The sequence below is a fragment of the Lygodium microphyllum genome, chromosome 4, assembly GCF_053477565.2.
Source record: "Lygodium microphyllum isolate KBCC chromosome 4, Lygodium_microphyllum_v1.1.10, whole genome shotgun sequence".
NCBI classification, from domain to species: Eukaryota; Viridiplantae; Streptophyta; class Polypodiopsida; order Schizaeales; family Lygodiaceae; genus Lygodium; species Lygodium microphyllum.
In genome coordinates this window covers 95517792-95537033 of record NC_141138.1, presented here as the reverse complement: position 1 = coordinate 95537033, position 19242 = coordinate 95517792, and the positions used below count along the sequence as shown (strand labels likewise).

Below are 19242 nucleotides of genomic sequence, written 5' to 3'. Positions count from 1 at the left end.
TTCGATATCCAGAGGCTGCCTTGCTGCGATTCGGGATCCGTTCGAAGTACGACACACTCTCCAGCTCATTACCCCTGCCCTGATCCTAAAGATACAGGAGTTCAAGGTTCAATATTCATTCACTACATAGTGCGTTTGTTGCATGAGAATCGTATTATTAGTAGTCATATCATTTCATTTATTCACTGTGTTCATTGTCTCTGAGTTACTTTAACCCTAACCCTAACTGTGTTTCTTTTTATCAGTCTGTGCTTTGTCGTACGGTTTCTGTTCATGTTTCTGTGTTAAGGTATTTTTCTTTACATGGTATCAGAGCCTGGTACTCTCTAAGAAACCGTTCCAGCTACCTCATACACACTTTTGGGATCATTGCAGCCTGGGTATCCCACTCAGTCTCTCCCGAGGGTGGATCAGTTGCCTCCACAGTTTGCCTCCATGGCATTGCCTGGTGGACCTTCTGGTCATAATGTTGTGTCCCAGCCTTACTTTGGACAAGGCTACTGTGTCCTAGTGCCTCCACTTACACTGGCACCTTATGGAAACATTCATGTTCTAGTACCTCCGCATCAATTGGCACTCATTGGACACTCACAGCCTACTTCTGCCTACCCACCTCTTCACCCTCCTTACTCTTATCAGACACTCTCACCTCCACCATCTTTCCCACCATCATCTTACTCCACCCACCCGACACCTCATGGTTCTAGCTCATCTTCTGCCAAGAATGCATTTAATGACAAGACTCGTTTCAACGGGTCAAACTTTACTACTTGGTCAAATTTGATGAGACGTGTCCTTGATTCATAGAAACTATGGGATCTAGTGCCGAGGTTGGTGTTAGCCTGCTCTTTATCATTCTCAGTCTGTCATCTCCTGGTTGTGAGCTCCTGTCAGAGTCTGACAAGAGACAGAGGAGCTCTGTCAGTTCATTTTGTGGCTGTCCTGGTTACCCAGCAGCCTGTGGGTGTCATACAGCCCAAACTAGGCTGTTTTTTGTGCAGTCTGCCCATTTTCTGGGCAGTCGACCAGATCTGGCCAAAGTCGGCCAGATCTGGCTGGTCGGCCAAATCTGGCCAGGTCAGATTTGGCAGGTCGGCCAGTTTTCTGGCCTGGGGGCTATATATAGCAGCCCCCCCCAGTCATTCCAGCATTATGCTCTGCAGGTTCAGCACTGTCTCCGTCATCTCCGTCCCCGGCATTGGTGCTGCCACTGCTTCCAGTCTGTCCTGGTCCCCTCACTGACGCTCCGGGCTGCGTGCAAGGACTGCTCTGTCCATTTCAGTGTATTCAGCATTCATCTCAGTCAGTGCAGACTTTCTTCCTTCATTCTCTGCTTTCTCTCTCCTCTCCTCTGTGTTCGTGTTCTTCTTCCGTTGCGCACTCTCACATGGTATCATCGCCTGATTGAGAGCACGGAGGACATACCCTCAGGAGTGAGATACCCTACTGCTGCTACAAACTGATCAACAACTGCTAGGCGACTTCTACAGGAGGCCTTTCAGCCTGCGTTTTGCTGCCCACGCTGTCTGAGAGGCTGCCACGTCATCCAGCAATGCAGAAATCCTGCTTTTTCCATCCGGCTGTCCCTCCTGCTGCTGGGCGACCTCCCTACAGGCTGTGTTTTGCTGTCCTGCTGGTCGTTTTCACTCCAGGCGGCACATTCCTGCTGGCGACTTCTTTCCTGGTGCTGGTGGTCTCTTTCCTGGTGATCGACATCAGTTATCTTTGCGTTTTGCAGATCCAGGTGTTTGTAGGCACTCTCTGCCTGCGTCTTGGTGGTTGGTGACCACATTGCTGGTCCTATTTCGACAGTGGCACAACTTTCTTTGGTATTTTGCAGATTGAAAGATGTCTTACCAATTTTCAGGCTTTGAAGACTCAGAGGATGAACTTCTTTCTCATCATTCCTCTGAGCGGAGGCGGGATTATCGTGAAGTTCGACATCGGGAAGAACCTCCTCGCACTCGTCCTTCTTCAGTCCATGCATCTCAGAGGGTTCCATCTACCGCGAAGGTTTCTTCAGTGAAGACTGCTTCAGATATGCAGATGCCTTCCTTGATTCCCTATATTCAAGTGCCGATTCTCCCTTCCTTTCCGAAGGAAGATAAGTTGGATGGTTCCAACTACTCCCTATGGTCATGCAAGGTGGCCTGCATCCTCGATACCTTTGACCTTTGGGAGCTTGTTTCTTCACCCATCGACCGTCCCCCTGCGGATTCGTCCGATGGCACCTCTATGGACCGTGCAGCCTTATGGGATAGGCTCAACTCTCGAGCCCGTTCCTTTCTTTTTATGAGTCTCCATGATTCTGTTCTTGTACATGTTCACACGTTACAGACCGCGGCGGAAGTGTGGAAGAAGCTTGCATCTTTGTATCAGCACAAGACATTTGCCCACAAGATTTCCTTGGAGAAGAAGTTGCAGATGCTCAGTCTTGATGGTTCTCCTTCTATGAAGGAGCACATCACGAAGATGGAGGATATGCGAGGCGAGCTAGCCTCTCTTGGTCGTCTGAGGATATGGCGATGATTCTGTTGACTCAGCTGCCATCACCCCGCTATGATGTCTTCTACACCAGCCTCATCACTTGGAGGACCCGTGAGACACTCCTCTGGGAGGAGCTTTCCCCACTTGTCTTGGAGCATGACGAGCGACTCAAAGAGGTAGGAGCCAGTGGCTCCACCAAGGCATTTACGGCTGGCACAGGTGGCGGCAGGAAGAAGAAACAAAAGAAGGAGAAGGCCAAGGACAAGAAGGAGGAGGACAAGAAGGATGCGAAGGAGAAGAAGCCCAAGTGTCCCCATTGTGGGAAGGGCACTCATCCCGAGGAGAAGTGTTGGCAGAAGTATCCCCATTTGAAGCCTACGGAGAAGGACTCGAAGGCGGCCCCTTCCACAACAGAATCTGCGTTTGTGCATGTCTTTGTTGAGGAGGACACTGCCCTAGCTTCTACCACACAGGAGAAGCCTTGGCTCGTCGACAGTGGAGCATCTTCACATATGACCTTCCGACAGGATTGGCTTCAGGATCTTCGTTCCAGAGGGGGTACAGTCACCATTGGTGACAATTCTACAGTTCCTGTTCGAGGCGTGGGGACTTTACCTATGTTTTCTGCCAGGCGGTCTTCCTCCGCCAAAGTTCTCTATGTCCCTGATTTGGGTTTTAACCTATTATCTGTGCATGGCCTTACTCGGTTAGGTACCCGAGTCATTTTTACCCAGGATGCGGTCACAGTGGAGGATGCTTCTACAGGTGATGCTCTTTGGACAGGTACACAGGAGGGTGGGCTTTATACACTTATAGCCTTGGCTGCACGGACATCCCATGAGCTTGGGCTGCTTTGGCATGCTCGGTATGGTCATTTGAACCTCGATTCTCTTCGTCGGGCTGCTAGGAGGAAGATGGTGGAGGGCCTTCCTGATTTCCCTCCTCTTCACACTTTGTGCCCTAGCTGCTTGAGGGGCAAGCAGCATCGGCAGCCTCACCCGCATGTTGCTTCTAGGAGGGCTACTTCTCCGCTTGAGTTGGTTCACACCGATCTTTGCGGACCTATGGGCACGGCCTCCCTCGGGAAGGCCAGGTATTTGATGCTGATTGTGGACGACTTTAGTCGTTATGTATGGCCTTATTTCTTGGAGTACAAGAGCGAGGCGTACTCCCGTTTCTGTGAGTGGCAGGTGTTTGTGGAGACCCAAACCACTTCCAAGGTTCGTGGCGTTCGAGCTGATCACGATGGCGAGTTCACTTCTCATCTTTTCTCTCAGTTTTGCAGGGATCATGGTATTCGGGTGGAGTATTCCCATCCGAACACACCAACAGAGAATGGTGTGGTGGAGCGTGCAAATCGGACCATGATTGAGATGGCCCAATCTATGCTGGAGCATAGGAGTCTTCCTCATTTCCTTTGGGGTGAGGCGGTGGCTACAGCGGTGCATATTCGCAACCGCTCTCCGACTTCGGCATTACAGGACATGACTCCTTATGAGGCTTTCTTTGGGAAGAAGCCTTCCGTGTCCCATTTTCGCATCTTTGGGTGCAATGCTTTTGTCCATGTGGACAAGAAGAAGAGGAAGACGAAGTTCGACTCTAAGTCGAGAAAGCTTATCTTCGTTGGTTATAGTACGACCACGAAGGGATATCGGCTCTACGACCCGACGAAGCGGAGGGTTGAGGTGAGCAGGGATGTGATCTTTGATGAGGCTTCGGCCTCTGAGGATCCGATTGATGGTTCCATTTCAGATGTTTCTTCGTCATCGACGGACACCCCCCCCCCCCCCCCCACCTTCTCTTCCTTCACTTCCTTCCAGGATGCCCCTTAGCACCCCCCCTATTCCTCCTCCTTCGGCTTCCCTTTCCCCTTTGGTGGATGTGACTCCATCTTCTACGAGCTCTTCCACCACCACTTCGGGATCTTCACGGGATACACAGCCTTCTTCTGATGCGAAGGATCTACCTTCACTCGGTGAGGGGGCGTCCCTCTCCGATTTGGGTGCTTTGCAGGTTCCGGAGACCCCCCGGTCTCTCTCACAGCAGCAGGAGTCTCTCAAGATTCCTTTATGGTATCGCCGGCTCATGCAGGATTCAGGTGTTACTCACTTTCCTGCTTCTTCTACAGGTCCACGTCGATGAGCACGTTTACAGGCCCAGCGGGATAGTTCACTATGTGTGAACTATGCTCTTATGTCAGAGATTCTTCAGGATTCCGAGCCTTCCACAGTGGAGGAGGCTCTTGCACAGGATATTTGGAGACAGAATATGCAGGCCGACCTCGAGACTTTTGCTCCTACAGCCAGGATGTCCACCATTCGAGTTCTTTTGGCTCTTGTTGCTCACCACCGTTGGCCTGTCTATCAGATGGACGTCAAGTCTGCTTTTCTGAATGGCGTTCTTGAGGAGAAGATTTATGTTTCACAGCCTCCTGGTTTTCTTGTGCAGGGGAAGGAGGATCATGTCTACAGGCTGCGGAAGGCTCTTTATGGCCTAAAGCAGGCTCCTTGTGCTTGGTACCAGCGGATTGACCGCTTCTTTCTACAGAGTGGCTTTGCGCGCTCCGCTTATGATCCCAACCTCTACTTACGGGTTGTGGATTCTCTTTTGGTGTTTCTTATCTTGTATGTGGATGATCTTATCATTACAGGGAGCGACACTCAGCAGGTGGAGCATACTTTGTGGTGGCTTTATTGTCTTCTTTTATGCAGACTCCTACCCAGGAACACTGGCAGTCGGCCTTGTGGGTTCTTCGCTATTTACAGGGGACTCGATCCTTCGGGATCATGTATGGAGATGGGATTACCCTTTCTGGATGGAGTGATTCTGATTGGGCACGTGATGTGGATTCGAGACGATCCACTACATGTTCGCTTTCACCCTTGGATCTGATGCTGTCTCTTGGAGCAACAAGAAGCAGCCTACTGTGGCACTTTCTTCTACAGAGGCTGAGTATCGGGCCCTCTGTTCGACCGCTATGGAGGCAGTTTGGCTCCGTCGCTTACTCACGGAGATTGGCTTTTCCCAGACCGGACCTACAGAGCTACGCGTGGATAACCAGAGTGCTCTTGCTCTGGCCAAGAACCCGGTGTTTCATGCTCGCACGAAGCACATTGAGGTTCAGTATCACTATGTTCGAGAGCGGATCGTGGATTCGGAGCTGGTGGTGGTCTATTGTCCTACGGCGGACAATGCAGCTGATCTCTTTACGAAGCCTTTGCCTCAGGCTTCTTTGCTTCATCACATGCGGTTCTTGGGTCTTCAGACTCTCCCAGGAGTTGAGAGGGGGTGTTAGCCTGCTCTTTATCATTCTCAGTCTGTCATCTCCTGGTTGTGAGCTCCTGTCAGAGTCTAACAAGAGACAGAGGAGCTCTGTCAGTTCATTTTGTGGCTGTCCTGGTTACCCAGCAGCCTGTGGGTGTCATACAGCCCAAACTGGGCTGTTTTTTGTGCAGTCTGCCCATTTTCTGGGCAGTCGGCCAGATCTGGCCAAAGTCGGCCAGATCTGGCTGGTCGGCCAAATCTGGCCAGGTCGGCCAGATTTGGCAGGTCGGCCAGTTTTCTGGCCTGGGGGCTATATATAGCAGCCCCCCCCAGTCATTCCAGCATTATGCTCTGCAGGTTCAGCACTGTCTCCGTCATCTCCGTCCCCGGCATTGGTGCTGCCACTGCTTCCAGTCTGTCCTGGTCCCCTCACTGACGCTCCGGGCTGCGTGCAGGGACTGCTCTGTCCATTTCAGTGTATTCAGCATTCATCTCAGTCAGTGCAGACTTTCTTCCTTCATTCTCTGCTTTCTCTCTCCTCTCCTATGTGTTCGTGTTCTTCCGTTGCGCACTCTCACAGTTGGAACCCCAACCCAATCCCGCATTTGTTCCATACGAGGTCGTCCGCTTATGGAAGGCTAGGAATGCCTCCGCTATTGTCGAGCTGATGCAGGGCTTATTGCCAGAGTTTCATTCTCAGCTTCAGCATTTTAACTTAGTGTCAAAGCAATGGGCACACTTGACTGACCGCTATGTGGCTCGAGATAGAACCTGTCGTATTAATCTTGACCATGAGCTTCAGCTTTTCAAAATCACTGACCGGGATGACTTGAAAGTCAAGTTGGCTGAGTATCAGCGTCTCCTCCTTGAATTCTCCACTACGGGGACTTCCAAGTCCTCTGACAATCAGGTCACATTGTTCCTAAATAAACTCCCCAAGAAATACTTCAATTTTATGGAAGGAATAGTTTCAAAGCCTACCAGGCCTACATTCTATGAATTTGAGTGTCAGCTATTGCGTTACGCACGGTTGTTCGATCAGTTTCATATGAATTTCTCTTAAGAGGGGGCTCTTCTTGCTCATTCTCAGAAAGGGCAACAACGGAAGGGCAAACCAAACCAAACCTCCACTCAAAATCAAAATCAAACTCAAAAGCTAAATCAGTCTGGGGATTCTCAAGGAAACTCCTAGTCACAACTCAAACCTAGGTGGCAGAATGTACCTAAAAAGAATAGGTATTGTCAACATTGTTAAAAGGCTGGCCATTTTGACGACGAGTATCGATCAAAGGCACAAGGCATAGCACCAAAACCTAAGTCTCAGACCCCCGCCCCTCAATCGGGTAACCCCCAGCAGGGGAGGCAAGATGATGGCAAGGGGCAGTTTAAAGGTCAGACTCACACTGCCACCGCACAGTCATCTCAGTCGACAACGTTCTCAACTCCAGAGGGCTTGTCTGACTGGTCTGCAGAGGCCCATATTGTCTCCATAGAGACATCAAATGCGAGTCTCATCCACATCTATGAGTTGCCTCCCGACGAGGTTACTGCAGAGGCCCACTTGTCACAGCCGAGCACTTCAACTCCAGTTTGGATTGTGGACAGTGGAGCTACACATCACATGACTCCTATAGAGGACATTTTCTGTACCCGAGCCCCTGCAGCCGGGCGGGTCCGTGTAGGAAACAACTCCTCGGTCAAGATTCAGGCTCAAGGTTGCGTCAGTTTTGCCACTAACAAGGGTCCGGATCTGGCTTCGCTGAACAATGTATATCATGTCCCTCAGCTTGGGGTGAACTTGTTATCTATTCAGCAGCTTTGCTGGTTGGGGCGAGCAGTTTTCTTTACAGCGACCACAGTCGAGGTCCTTGACTCTCTGACTAGTTTAGTGATTCCTCGAGGTGAGGCACAGCCTAATGGCCTATACCACATGACACTTTCTAACCGAGCTGACCGCCCAAGGCTCCGTGTTCCATAGCTTCCAGACCTTAGCCACATCTCGAGAGCCTACGCACAATGAGCGTCTTTGGCATTTTCACTTAGGGCATCTTGGTTATGACTCACTTTATGAGTTGTCACGCCATGAGCTGGTTGAGGGTCTTCCACGCCTGAAGCTAGCTCGAGATGTCTGTAAAGCCTGTCAACTCGGGAAGCAGCACCGTACCCCATTTCCTCAACAGTCTACACATAGAGCTGAGGATCCTCTTAGACTGATTCACGTTGAGTGATAGCGGTGGTGGATTTATCTTCCACAAGTTTTCTGAGTTTCTACAGAAGCATGGCATTTCTCGTCAGCTCACCTCTACAAACTCCCCCTCTCAAAATGGAGTCGTAGAGCGTAGGAACCGCACAGTCATGGAAATGGCACACTCTATGCTGTTCACAGCAGAGCTTCCTAAGCGCCTTTGGGTCAAGGCTGTTAACACTTCGATGTACATCCTCAACAGGTGCCCGACTACAGCTCTTTCTCAGAAGACCCCGTATGAGGCATTTTTTGGCTCTCGGCCTGTTATTTCCCATTTCAGAGTCTTCGGGTGTCGTGCGTACACACGCATGCCTGATGACAAGATAGGTAAGCTTACCACTTCAGATCAGACATGGCCAATGGCCACGCCTATTGATCCTACTGTCCACTTGTCGAAGGATACCCTAGGACAGCACTTAGATGCACACACCTATCGTTCTGTTGTAGGAAAACTTCTTTGGTTAATTCACACTAGGCCAGATTTAGCTTACTCAGTTAGCATACTCGGTCAGTAGTTCACAGCACCTAGAATGTCACATTGGATTGCATGTCTTCATGTGTTGCGTTATTTGCGGTGTACTTTTTCTTATGGCTTGACATACGGTTCCGGTTTATGTTTGCAAGGGTATACTGATTCTGATTGGGCAGGAGATCCCGACACCCGACGTTCCCATGGCGGCTACCTCTTTACCTTGGACACAGCTCCCATTTCTTGGTCCAGCTGTAAGCAAGAGACGGCAGCTTCCACGGCCGAGGCTGAGTACCGGGCTCTCTTCGATGGCACCACCGAGGCCATCTATCTAAGGAGTTTACTGGCGGCATTTCATTTTCCATGTGACTCTCCCATAGTTATATACTACGACAACCAGAGTGCCATTGCCCTTGCGGAAAATCCAATCATCACACCACGGACACAGCATGTGGAAGTCCACTTCCACTTTTCCAGAGAGCAAGTTGAGCTAAGCACTATTCGCCTAGAGTTTATACCTTCATCAGATAATTTTGCAGATATCTTGACCAAAGCGATCAACCGGCCAGTTCTTCAATACCTGCTACCTAGGATCAGCTTGGGTACACCCTCCCCTACTTCCTCAGCTTGACAGGGATAGGGTGCTTCCCTCTTGCTTTCCCTTCCAGTTTGAGAGGGGGCGGCTCCTACTCTTGATCATGACAGTGATGATGCTTACAGTTTTTTAGACATTACATTCACTTATTCTTTTGTATTGTATTATGGGCATTTGTAACTTCATCCGCACTATCAAGATGACCTGATTGTAAAAGGGCACTTGGACAAGTGAACACTTCCCCTACGAGGGCACTGTCCCAATGGCACCGTTGCATAGCATATTGCATGGGCATGACATCTTACATCTCCCTTTGCATTACCCTATGCATTGGCATTCTGTTCATGTCAGCATGCATCTGTGCACATTTATCCATTTTCTGTCTTTTGGAGTGGTCGACTCTAGGATCCACCATATTCGTAGCATAACACATGGCAATTCTCCTAAAGGCAGTTTTTCTACCCTTGCTTGCTTTGCTTGTCTTGCTAAGCCCACCATTTCTTTTTTGTCTCTCACATATTCAACACATGATTGGCACATCCACTCACTTTTATCATCCTTAGGCACTTATCCTCATCAGTGCGAGGGATTGGCTTGCTATTTTTGTGAATAACTTGGGTTTAAAACTCTCTTTATCTTTTTCTATCTGTCACGTAATCGGCCGCTGCTCCTATATTACTTATTTATTTTCAAAACACTTTTCAAAAAAAACAAAAAACAAAAAAGACAAAACAAAACAAACAAGTCCATTGTTGATTCCATCCGTCTTTGTAGGCCTTGGTAGGCCCTTGGGCAGCCGATGAGCACCCTTGATCCGATGCCCTGACCTCTCTGGGGTGCCCAGAGATCAATTGGGCTCCCTTGGTAAGATATCCATCGCCTCTGTAATCTTGGTAGGCCACTGGGCAACCGACGTACACCTTTTGTCCAATGCCCTGGCTGCTTTGGGATGGGACGCCTTGGGCTAACTCAAAATTTAGGCTGGCCTATTTTTCTCGCCCTATTTTGGGCCTGAGAGGGGATGTTGTGCTAAGAAATGCACTTAGCCACTTAAATAGCCCCAAAACATGCTTATTTCAGGCTTATTTTAGCCAAAACCCTAAAATGGGGAGTAGATCGAGAAAGTTAAGTGGGAAAGAATCTAGAACCCTAATTTTCTATAAATTGGCAGCCAGCCCTCCACTCTTTCACAATCTCGTTTTTGCAAGTTTCAGGTGTTACCAGCTTGTTGCCCACACCCCAGTCACGGAGGACATCTCAGCCCTTGCTGTCCATCACTATTCCCTACAGTCTAGCGTCTGTTTCTAGCCCTCCACACGCTGATTGTTGTTATTTCTGCCTGACGACTGACTGTTGTTCATCTGCACTGTTGTCGTACAGCCTGCCACGCCAGCAAACTGCTGCGTTTGCAGACTCCAGCTGCCACCCTGACAGTTTTCTCTCTCATATCTGCAGTCACTGCAGTCTTTCTCCTGCAGGCTGTCCTGCCTGCGTTTTTAGTATTTCTCCTACAAGCTCCTTTTTTAGTCTTTCTCTCTCCTACAGGCTATCCTGCCTGCGTTTTCAGTCTTTCTCTCCGCAGGCTCCGTTTTTAGTCTTTCTCTCTCCTGCAGGCTGTCTTGCCTGCGTTTTTAGTCTTTCTCTCTCCTCACTGCTGTCTGCATCAGATCCAGCTTCTCACTACTGTGTTTATTGGTGTTCGACATCCGGAGGCTACTTTGCTACGATTCGGGATCTGTTCGGAGTACGACACACTCTCCAGCTCACTACCCCTACCCTGATCCTAGAGATACAGGAGTTCGAGGTTCAATATTCATTCACTGCATAGTGTGTTTGTTGCATGAGCATCATATTATTAGTAGTCATATCATTTCATTTATTCACTGTGTTCATTGTCTCTGAGTTACTCTAACCCTAACCTTGTGTTCTTTTTATCAGTCTGTGCTTTGTTGTACGGTTTCTGTCCATGTTTCTGTGTTAGGGTATTTTTCTTTACATGCTCTTGGCCACCATAGCTTGGGGTGCATACCTTGCTGCAGCCACTCATCATTTGATTCTCAACCAACAATGGTAATACCATTTTATGCCTAGCCACCTTGGTTATTGTTCCTTGGCATTTTGTGTCTATTTCTTGTATTTTCAGTTTAATGGCTTGCTGTAGGAATTAGCTTCTTTACACTTGATAGTTGGTGATCATCTTCCACATCTCCAACAACATCAAAGGATTGCAGTTCGCTCCATCGACAACTGATATTCATTGTGCAAATTCCCACAGGTGCTGCCACCTAATTCAAACAAGACAGTGCAATTATCTTCGGAGCTTCGACTCCGATGTATCAGCTTTTCTTCTAATAGCATGATTCAATGCATCATCACCGTGTTCTTGTGTTTCTAAGTTTCTCTTCTCTCTCAATGTTTGCCATACACACTTTGTGTTACTCCCCACAAACCTTACTATCTCTCTGCACTGTCGCTTGTTTTGACATGGTATCAGAGCATACTTGTAATTTTGACAACACAGTCTCCTGCTGTCCACAACCTGTCCCAACTATGTTTTGGTGCTGCTTGCTCCATACTGCTCATCCACTGCTGGTGATATTGTTGCTGCCCCTGGCGACCTGTTGACAACCATCCGACTCCTGCATTTTGCTGTCCAAAACTTCGCCCAGCTGGTGATATCATCATTCTGCCTTTCGCCATCACCTACAGCCTGCATTTTGCAGATTTGCAGGCTGCCCAGCACTCAACACACCACCACCTGTTGGAATGGAGTGCTGACATCATCCTTGACTTGCATACCCCTGCATTTCACTGCTGCCCTGCGTTTTCCGCTGCCATCATTATGAGACATCATCCTCTCAGCCTGATGTACTGCTACTGCTGCATTTCAGGATCCATCAAGAGCACAACGCACTCATGAAGTTGTTCCTGGCATCTCTAACACCACTTTGAGCTCAACTCATCCCCAATCCCCAAAACACAGAGGTTTGAGGCTTCTTTGTATCATATTCACATATCAGCATTCATTCTTCATTCATACTCTTGAGTTCTCTGCATCTTGAGTTCCACATTACACTATATGTTTGTCATACACTTTGCATTCCTGTATCTATGCTCAAGCATTTCTTTACATACTCTGAGTTCTCTAGATCTTGAGTTCCACATTACACTCTATGTTTGTCATACACTTTGCATTTCTCTATCTATGCTCGAGCATTTCTTTACCCCACCTAGTGTCGACAAAGGTCCATGGGAATCTCTAAGGTTCCAAGCTATCATCTGCCATCATCGATGCACATTCCCAAGGCAATTCACCTCGGTAGATACATGAGAGATGCATTGGGATTCCCTTCTATGCTGGATATTCTAGGACAGTCACAGAATCTTGTCCACATAGATAATTATAAAATTAATTTACAGAGTTACAAATTTAATGATTAATTTCATATTCATCTGTACCTTTCTCTCAGACACTCATATGCATGTGAAAAAAAACATGCTTGTATAATAAATAACCTTCCATAAAATTTAAAATAGGCTTCATCTAGCACTTCTTAGAAGTAAAAGCAACACTCACCTCAATAAATCGGGATAGCCAAGCAAGGGCATATGGAGGATTGATTACAACAAGGTTGGGTACTTCAGACCATGTGATCCCACCAGTCTGAGTTAGTTTGCCGTTTTGGTCTATGAACACTCCCATATTGTCCTGGACAATAAAGCACATTATATGAGTTCTCCTTTCAGATTTCTCGAAAGTTCTAAACTTAAAGAAGGTCAATTAGGCCATTAATGAACCTATGCCTGATCAGAATTATCGGAAACAGTAGAGAATGATGCACTTCTAAAAAGTTCAAGGATAAGTTGCCTATTAGAACATTTTGAGATGAGATATATGATGCAGCAAATAAGAGAGGCGACCTTGCCAAGGAGCAGCTCGCCACTTGGGAGTGGCACAACTAAGGGTAAGGCAATTCTTCCACAAGGAAATATCTCAATGGACGCACCCGTTGTGGTATTCAAAATCACGTACTCTCGACGAATGCCAAGGCATAAAGATTCTCCGCACCATGCCATCGATCTTACAACATCTGGTGCAGCAAGTTCCTTCAATTCCAAAAATCCTCGACTTCCTGTATAGGAAAGAATGCCCCAACATAATATAAGGAAACAGTTCCTCCATTGCAACTATGATGCTTCAGATTAACTTATGTAATCACTGTTACTCGTGCAGTGCAGTCTTTTTCTTTTCTTTTTTTCATTAGACCCACACACCCAAGCGCCCACAAGGGGGAGTGCCTCTTTCAAATATTAGCTGTTCAGTCTTGCCGTGCAGCCTTATGAAAAGGCTGTTCGCCAGAAACAAATTTTTTGTTGAATGTAGGTGGAATCTTCTATCAAGGTGTAAATTCCCAACCTTGTGTAGATCAGATAAACCCAGGTTTCTAAGAAGAAACAGACAACATTGTAGAAAATTGAGGTCTTCACCTACCATCGTACTGGAAAATGATCAATTTCTTTTGTTTTGCAGCACAGAGAAGGCCCTGTTTCTCATCCCAAGCATACAAAGATGCGCCCTTTGTGCTAGTAAGGTAAGCCACCGAATCGAAACCGGGCAGCCTATGCACTATCACCGCATCAGAGAGGGTGATAAGAAGGTTTTTCATCTGCAGGATATCAATGCGACTGACAGGCTTTTTGCTGAAGCCAATGAGGGTGTTTTGGAGAGTGAAGGCGTCTCCTTTTCTGATGGCAGTGGGTCTTTTCCTGTTGTGATAGTCTTCTGCCGCCGCTGCTTCTTCTTCTTCCTCTTCTTCTTCTTCTTCTTCTTCGTCGTCGTCGTCGTCGTCGTCTTCCCGACTACCTGAAGAAGAACGGTTGTAAACGCGCAGGGATCCATCGATGCAAGCAACGAGCAGACGCGATCCCCACAGGGCTACGCTCTCGATCTTCACCGGACAGGCCTTCAGGAGCTCCTTCACATCGTAGGCGACGTGGACCATCTCTCTCTCTCTCTCTCTCTCTCTCTCTCTCTCTCTCTCTCTATGTCAGCGAATGGACGGATCGACTGGATGTCACCATAGCCTAGCTGCTCCAAACGCGGATCTTTATGTGAATAAATTAATGGATGGATCGAACAGATGCTACCACAGCCATACTCTTATTCTCAGTACTAAAGCTACTGCATTGCAATCTGCGAAGTATAATCAGAATCATAATCATCATGATAATTACTGTTGTTTTTCAACAACGCGCACGTAAATTAGTATTAGAGAAGGAAACTGCTATTGCTTCATTTTTTTTAAACTCTTTGAAGAGAAAGGAAGCTCAAACTAATATACCTACTATGCCTGATAAGAAGCACCCGTGGTTGACTCCCTTCCATTCTCTTGGGGAGACTGAATAGGAGGGATCTCGCTTTAGAAGCTAAGCTTGAAATGCCAAGCCCGCCTTCAAATTCTCTAAATGTGATCAAAGGCCAGGCAGGCAACAAATCTCCAGCCATGCTAACCAGCCTCCTTATCACACAAGGCTGCAAAGAAGAGCCTCTCAATTCTCGTCCACGTAGCTCTGCCAAAATGGAGGACTATGGTTAGCACTAAACGGAAGAAAGAGCCATGGGCTCCCCAACCTCTCCTGGACCGACACCTTGTTAGCGGGGAAGAAGCTAACCATCCCACAATCACAAGTCAGACAAGGTTTAACGCAGGTGTGGCAAGAGGTGCTCAGTAGAGCTAGCTGGATAGGGGCACAAGATCGAAGGGGTAACTCCTCTCTTAAGCAGGTAATCTAGACATTCAAGGAGGCATTTGACCCTCCACACAAACCCCTCCAAGAGAGGCCCCTACTCTCCTGGCAACTAGCCAATAGAGGTATGAACAAATGGGAGGATCTATGGACCCAAGTAGAATGGAATTCATGAGCATCGATGAGGTGGCAGAGAAGTTTGCCCTATCTAGGACGGAAGAGACTTTGTGGAAGGCATAATGGGCAGGTGCACGGCAGTATGGCCTACCTCCAAGTTGGTGCTAGAGGCTAACATTACTAAGTTTATGGCTAGCCCAACAGGTAAGGTACTATGGAAATGCAAGCACGGTAAGGACTTCGCCAAGAAGGATCCCTCCCACATACTCCAAGCTGTAGAGTACTAGAAGAAATGGCACCCGCGTTCTAAGAAAAGAACTTGGGTCTGCCGCATCCAAAGAACGAGGTGGGCCACACCTTCCAAGAGGCTGAAATTTTTCCTATGGAAGGCTGTAATGAGCAAGCTCCCCACTAGAGAGAGGCTGAGCAAATCCATGGACATCTCGCGACTCTGTGGATTGTGCAAGAATGAGAAAGAAACAATAAGGCACCTTTTTTGGGAATGCAGGGAGGTACGGGGAGCTTGGAAACAACTACATACTTGGATTAGAAAAGCGGGCTTCCTTGAGTAAATTGACATCAAGATGGTGCTGTTTGGTAAACAAGGCAACAAAGATGACTGACTAGATGATGAAAATGTGGAATGTAGTTAGAGCGGTGACTCTCCAAGAGATATGGAGAATGAGGAATGAGAAAGTCTTTGGTAGAAATAGGAAAAACTTTAGGCCCTAATGTTCAATGGGCTAGACTCAAGCAAGAAGTCTTGGTAGCTCTTAAAGGTTGTCGCAGACCACAGATAAGGTTTTTAGAGTATTCTATAGAGCCTTGTCAAGGACGTAGGACGAATGTCTTGAAATTGGCCTAACTATAGGCTTTGTATAAAACCCCCCCCCCCCTTTTTTTCCGAGATTGATAATATCATTCTACCAATGCATTATAAAAAAAATGCCTACTGTGCTGGTCAGACCCACTATAACCGCACGCAAACCTCATGAGACTTCACATCATTTGCTTTGCGCCTTTGTGAGAAAGGAAGAGATCGCATACTTTGCATGTTAAGTGCAAGGTGCTTCACACCTAATGTATGAAGTGTCATGAATGTGATTAGGCTATTATTGAGATTATTCATCAAAGTATGTAAACAATCATATATACTTGTGCATTATAATCAGTAATATATGTCTATCTACGTGCAAAAATTTATTCACTTGTGAGACATTGAATGTGTGAGAACTCTCTCTCTCTCTCTCTCTCTCTCTCTCTCTCTCTCTCTCTCTCTCTCTCTCTCTCTCTCTCTCTCTCTCTCTCTCTCTCTCTCTCTCTCTCTCTCTCTCTCTCTCTCTCTCTCTCTCTCTCTCTCTCTTTGCATTACAACACTCTTTGTGCACCTCTATTTATGGATGTTAAAATTACAAAGCAATGCTTTTGATGTGAACAACACAATTTATTACTTTTTCATGGTTTTTTTTAAATATGAGCCTATTGGCTATGGTTATTATTTGTCAGAAATTCATCGACAAAGACTCATGCACCCACCACTACCAACTAAGCTATGGCTCATTGGTGACTTTTTCATAGTTATTAACTCTATAAAACATTAGACATTACTAAAACATGTCCTTCATAACCCTAGAACACATTAGATGTATGCCTACATGCTACATCACATATTTCAAATGCCTGGAGCTTAACAAAACATGCTTTGATTTCATGTAAACTTTGTAAGTTTAGAAAATATTCAAAGTATACCATGTGTATGGGTTTGTTGAGGGGAAGTATTCTAGCTCTTTTTGCATTGAGCTCTCTATGTTAAGTAATTGCATTCCACTTTACAATCCTCCTTCACTTGAAGGTGAGCAATTGCTCATTGAAGAGTCACCTCAACATATTGAGTAGAAGTGAGAACAAAGTAGCACCATATCTATGATCCTTTGACTAGATCAATGACTATTGTGAAACTAACTGGGTTGTAATGAGCGTCATGGGAGGAGGGACTGTGTATCGTAAGTGTTGCATATGAATTCAATAAAAGAAGTTTTCCGTCTAATAGATTCAATGCAATAAAAGTATTTTAGTAGAGATCTCATTGCACATTGCATTATTGGATAGGCACCTCAATAGTAGTCCATAGTCCCCAACCCAAGCAAGTCTATGCACTTGCTCTTGGAAACTACACATTTCATGTGACTTAAACAATTCAAACTTTTTATATCTTCATTTTTCCAAAACCTTCCAACAATGCATCTTTTAGTGTCCTTCTAGTAGCCCCTTGTTGATGATTACACTGTGTGCAAAAATTCATCATGAAGAAGCTAGTCATGCCTCGATAGCTTTACATTTTTTTGCCTATGTAGATTCTTCACTAACCTTAGAAGGAAGTATAACCAAAACTTAAAATAATAACCCTTAAATTTTTAGTTAGTCTAAAGGTTTTGGTTCATCCTTCTCTTCGATCTTCTTGTCCCCTAACATGTATGATCCTTAGATACAAGGATTAAGGGTGTCAAAAATTGTGAGGTATTACTTGTAGAGAAAAATGTTAAAGGTAGATGGAATTTGGAATCTTTTGTTCTCTTCAATGTTTCTCCTTTTCTTAATGTTGTAAAAAGGATTAGATGTGCAAAGACTTTGCAAGGGGAGTGCACTTTGAAGTACATGGCATCACACCTTGCAATTATACTCATGATTGATTTCATGGCCACTTTAATATCAAAGATTTAAAATCATCATCATAGTGAGATTACTCCATTAAGGACTTGCAATAACAATTAGAAAATTATATTTGGTACACTAATTTCAAAGAGGGTAGGTTATTTCTCTAAAATGCATTGATTGGCACCACCATGCTTAGCAAGATTGGGAGCATGCAAGTGGTGGGGGGAGAGAGAGAGAGAGAGAGAGAGAGAGAGAGAGAGGGGGGGGGGGGGGGGGGGGGGAGGGAGTCATTATAACTATTTCTTAACTATAGCTTTTGTGTTACCCCACCCGCGTTGGGTCTAAATTTGATCTCATTTGGCAAGTCTTTTTATATCTACTTATAGCACAATCATTAGAAATTAAATATACATCTGGGATAATATCTCTAAGACTAATCTTTTTTGGCATGGTTTTCATCTCTATTTGGGATACCCTCACTAAGAAATTGTCCATACACATGCATGTGTAGCATTTCAATGTGTGTATGTGGGAGACATATTGTGGGTGTGTTATGTTTTTTCATTACGTGTAGATATATCCAAATGTTGTTATAAGTTTCACTCAAGCCTTTATTTCTCTCTTGAATAAGCTTGCATTCGCATGCATCTTGTTCTCACATGTATGCAATCATGCACACATGCAAAATGTGTGTGTGTGTGTGTGTGTGTGTGTGTGTGTGTGTGTGTGGCTGCACGCTATCATGTCCCTACACATACACAATATGAAAAACCCTTGAGTGCATCATCCAGCTCTCTTATTGATCTAGAGAGTCAATGTCATATTAGTCATTAGTATTAGTGTCTATAGTATGGATAGTTCCAAACTGCATGATTTTTGGACAAGTTTAGCTTATTTTTTATATTTGAATATTATTTATTGTAAATATCCTTAAAAAGTGTAGAAAACTTTTAGAATAGAGTGACATGCAAAAGAAAGTGGCTTTTAGCAAGTTTTGGGAGATCTCATGCAGAAAGAAGGGATTTCCAAAATTTGCGCAGCACACAATCACAATTTTCAGGTAGCAAACAACACTCCGAAGGGAAAGAAGAAGAAGGACCCATCTTGGAGAATCCTGACCAAGTGTCTGAGTGTTTTAACCCCCTTTTGGGCCTAACACCAATGTGAAAAGTCACCGAAAGGAAAGACAGCATGGGAGAACCTTCAAGCACAATTTCTAGTGATGTTTTGCAGCAATTAGTGTAGAATATGAACATGCTTATGTAGGTATAATAACAACAACATGTGATGCATGCTTCTACTCAAACAAAAATTGTTGTGATGAATGCTTTGCCAACAAGCAGTAGAGCGTGAGATGAAGTTGTTTAATGGCAGGAATGTATCTACATGTTTACATACCTACATTCCTTGGGAGATGTGCTTGGTATCGCTAAGTGGAAAGTTCATGACGAAATCATTGACATAATTAAGAGAAAGTGTCAATTTCTTGGAGCACTATTAGTGCATTGCTGCAATTTGAGAGGAAACCAGTTTATTGGGCATTCGAGCTGAATATGAGCATGATGTAAGTGCTGGTTTATCAATGGAGGATGTTGTTGGTCAATGGATAGCATGTGAAAAGGAGAAGAAAGTGGTTGAAAATGCATTGTCTTGTAGCAATAT

The 19242-nt window shown here is 45.9% G+C and overlaps 1 protein-coding gene across 1 annotated transcript in view; it reads right to left on the bottom strand.

The window, feature by feature from the left end:
- The window catches only part of EMB2754 (Vacuolar sorting protein 39), a 39375-nt gene extending 25020 nt beyond the window's left edge, over nt 1–14355 (bottom strand). The window contains exons 1-3 of the mRNA XM_087676254.1: nt 13553–14355; nt 12982–13193; nt 12638–12769 (exon numbers count right to left, since the gene is read on the bottom strand). Of these exons, the coding sequence (XP_087532380.1) occupies nt 12638–12769; nt 12982–13193; nt 13553–14063 (855 nt within the window). The 5' untranslated portion in view covers nt 14064–14355. The remainder of the gene's footprint in view (nt 1–12637; nt 12770–12981; nt 13194–13552) is intronic.
- Nucleotides 14356–19242: the final 4887 nt, after the last annotated feature.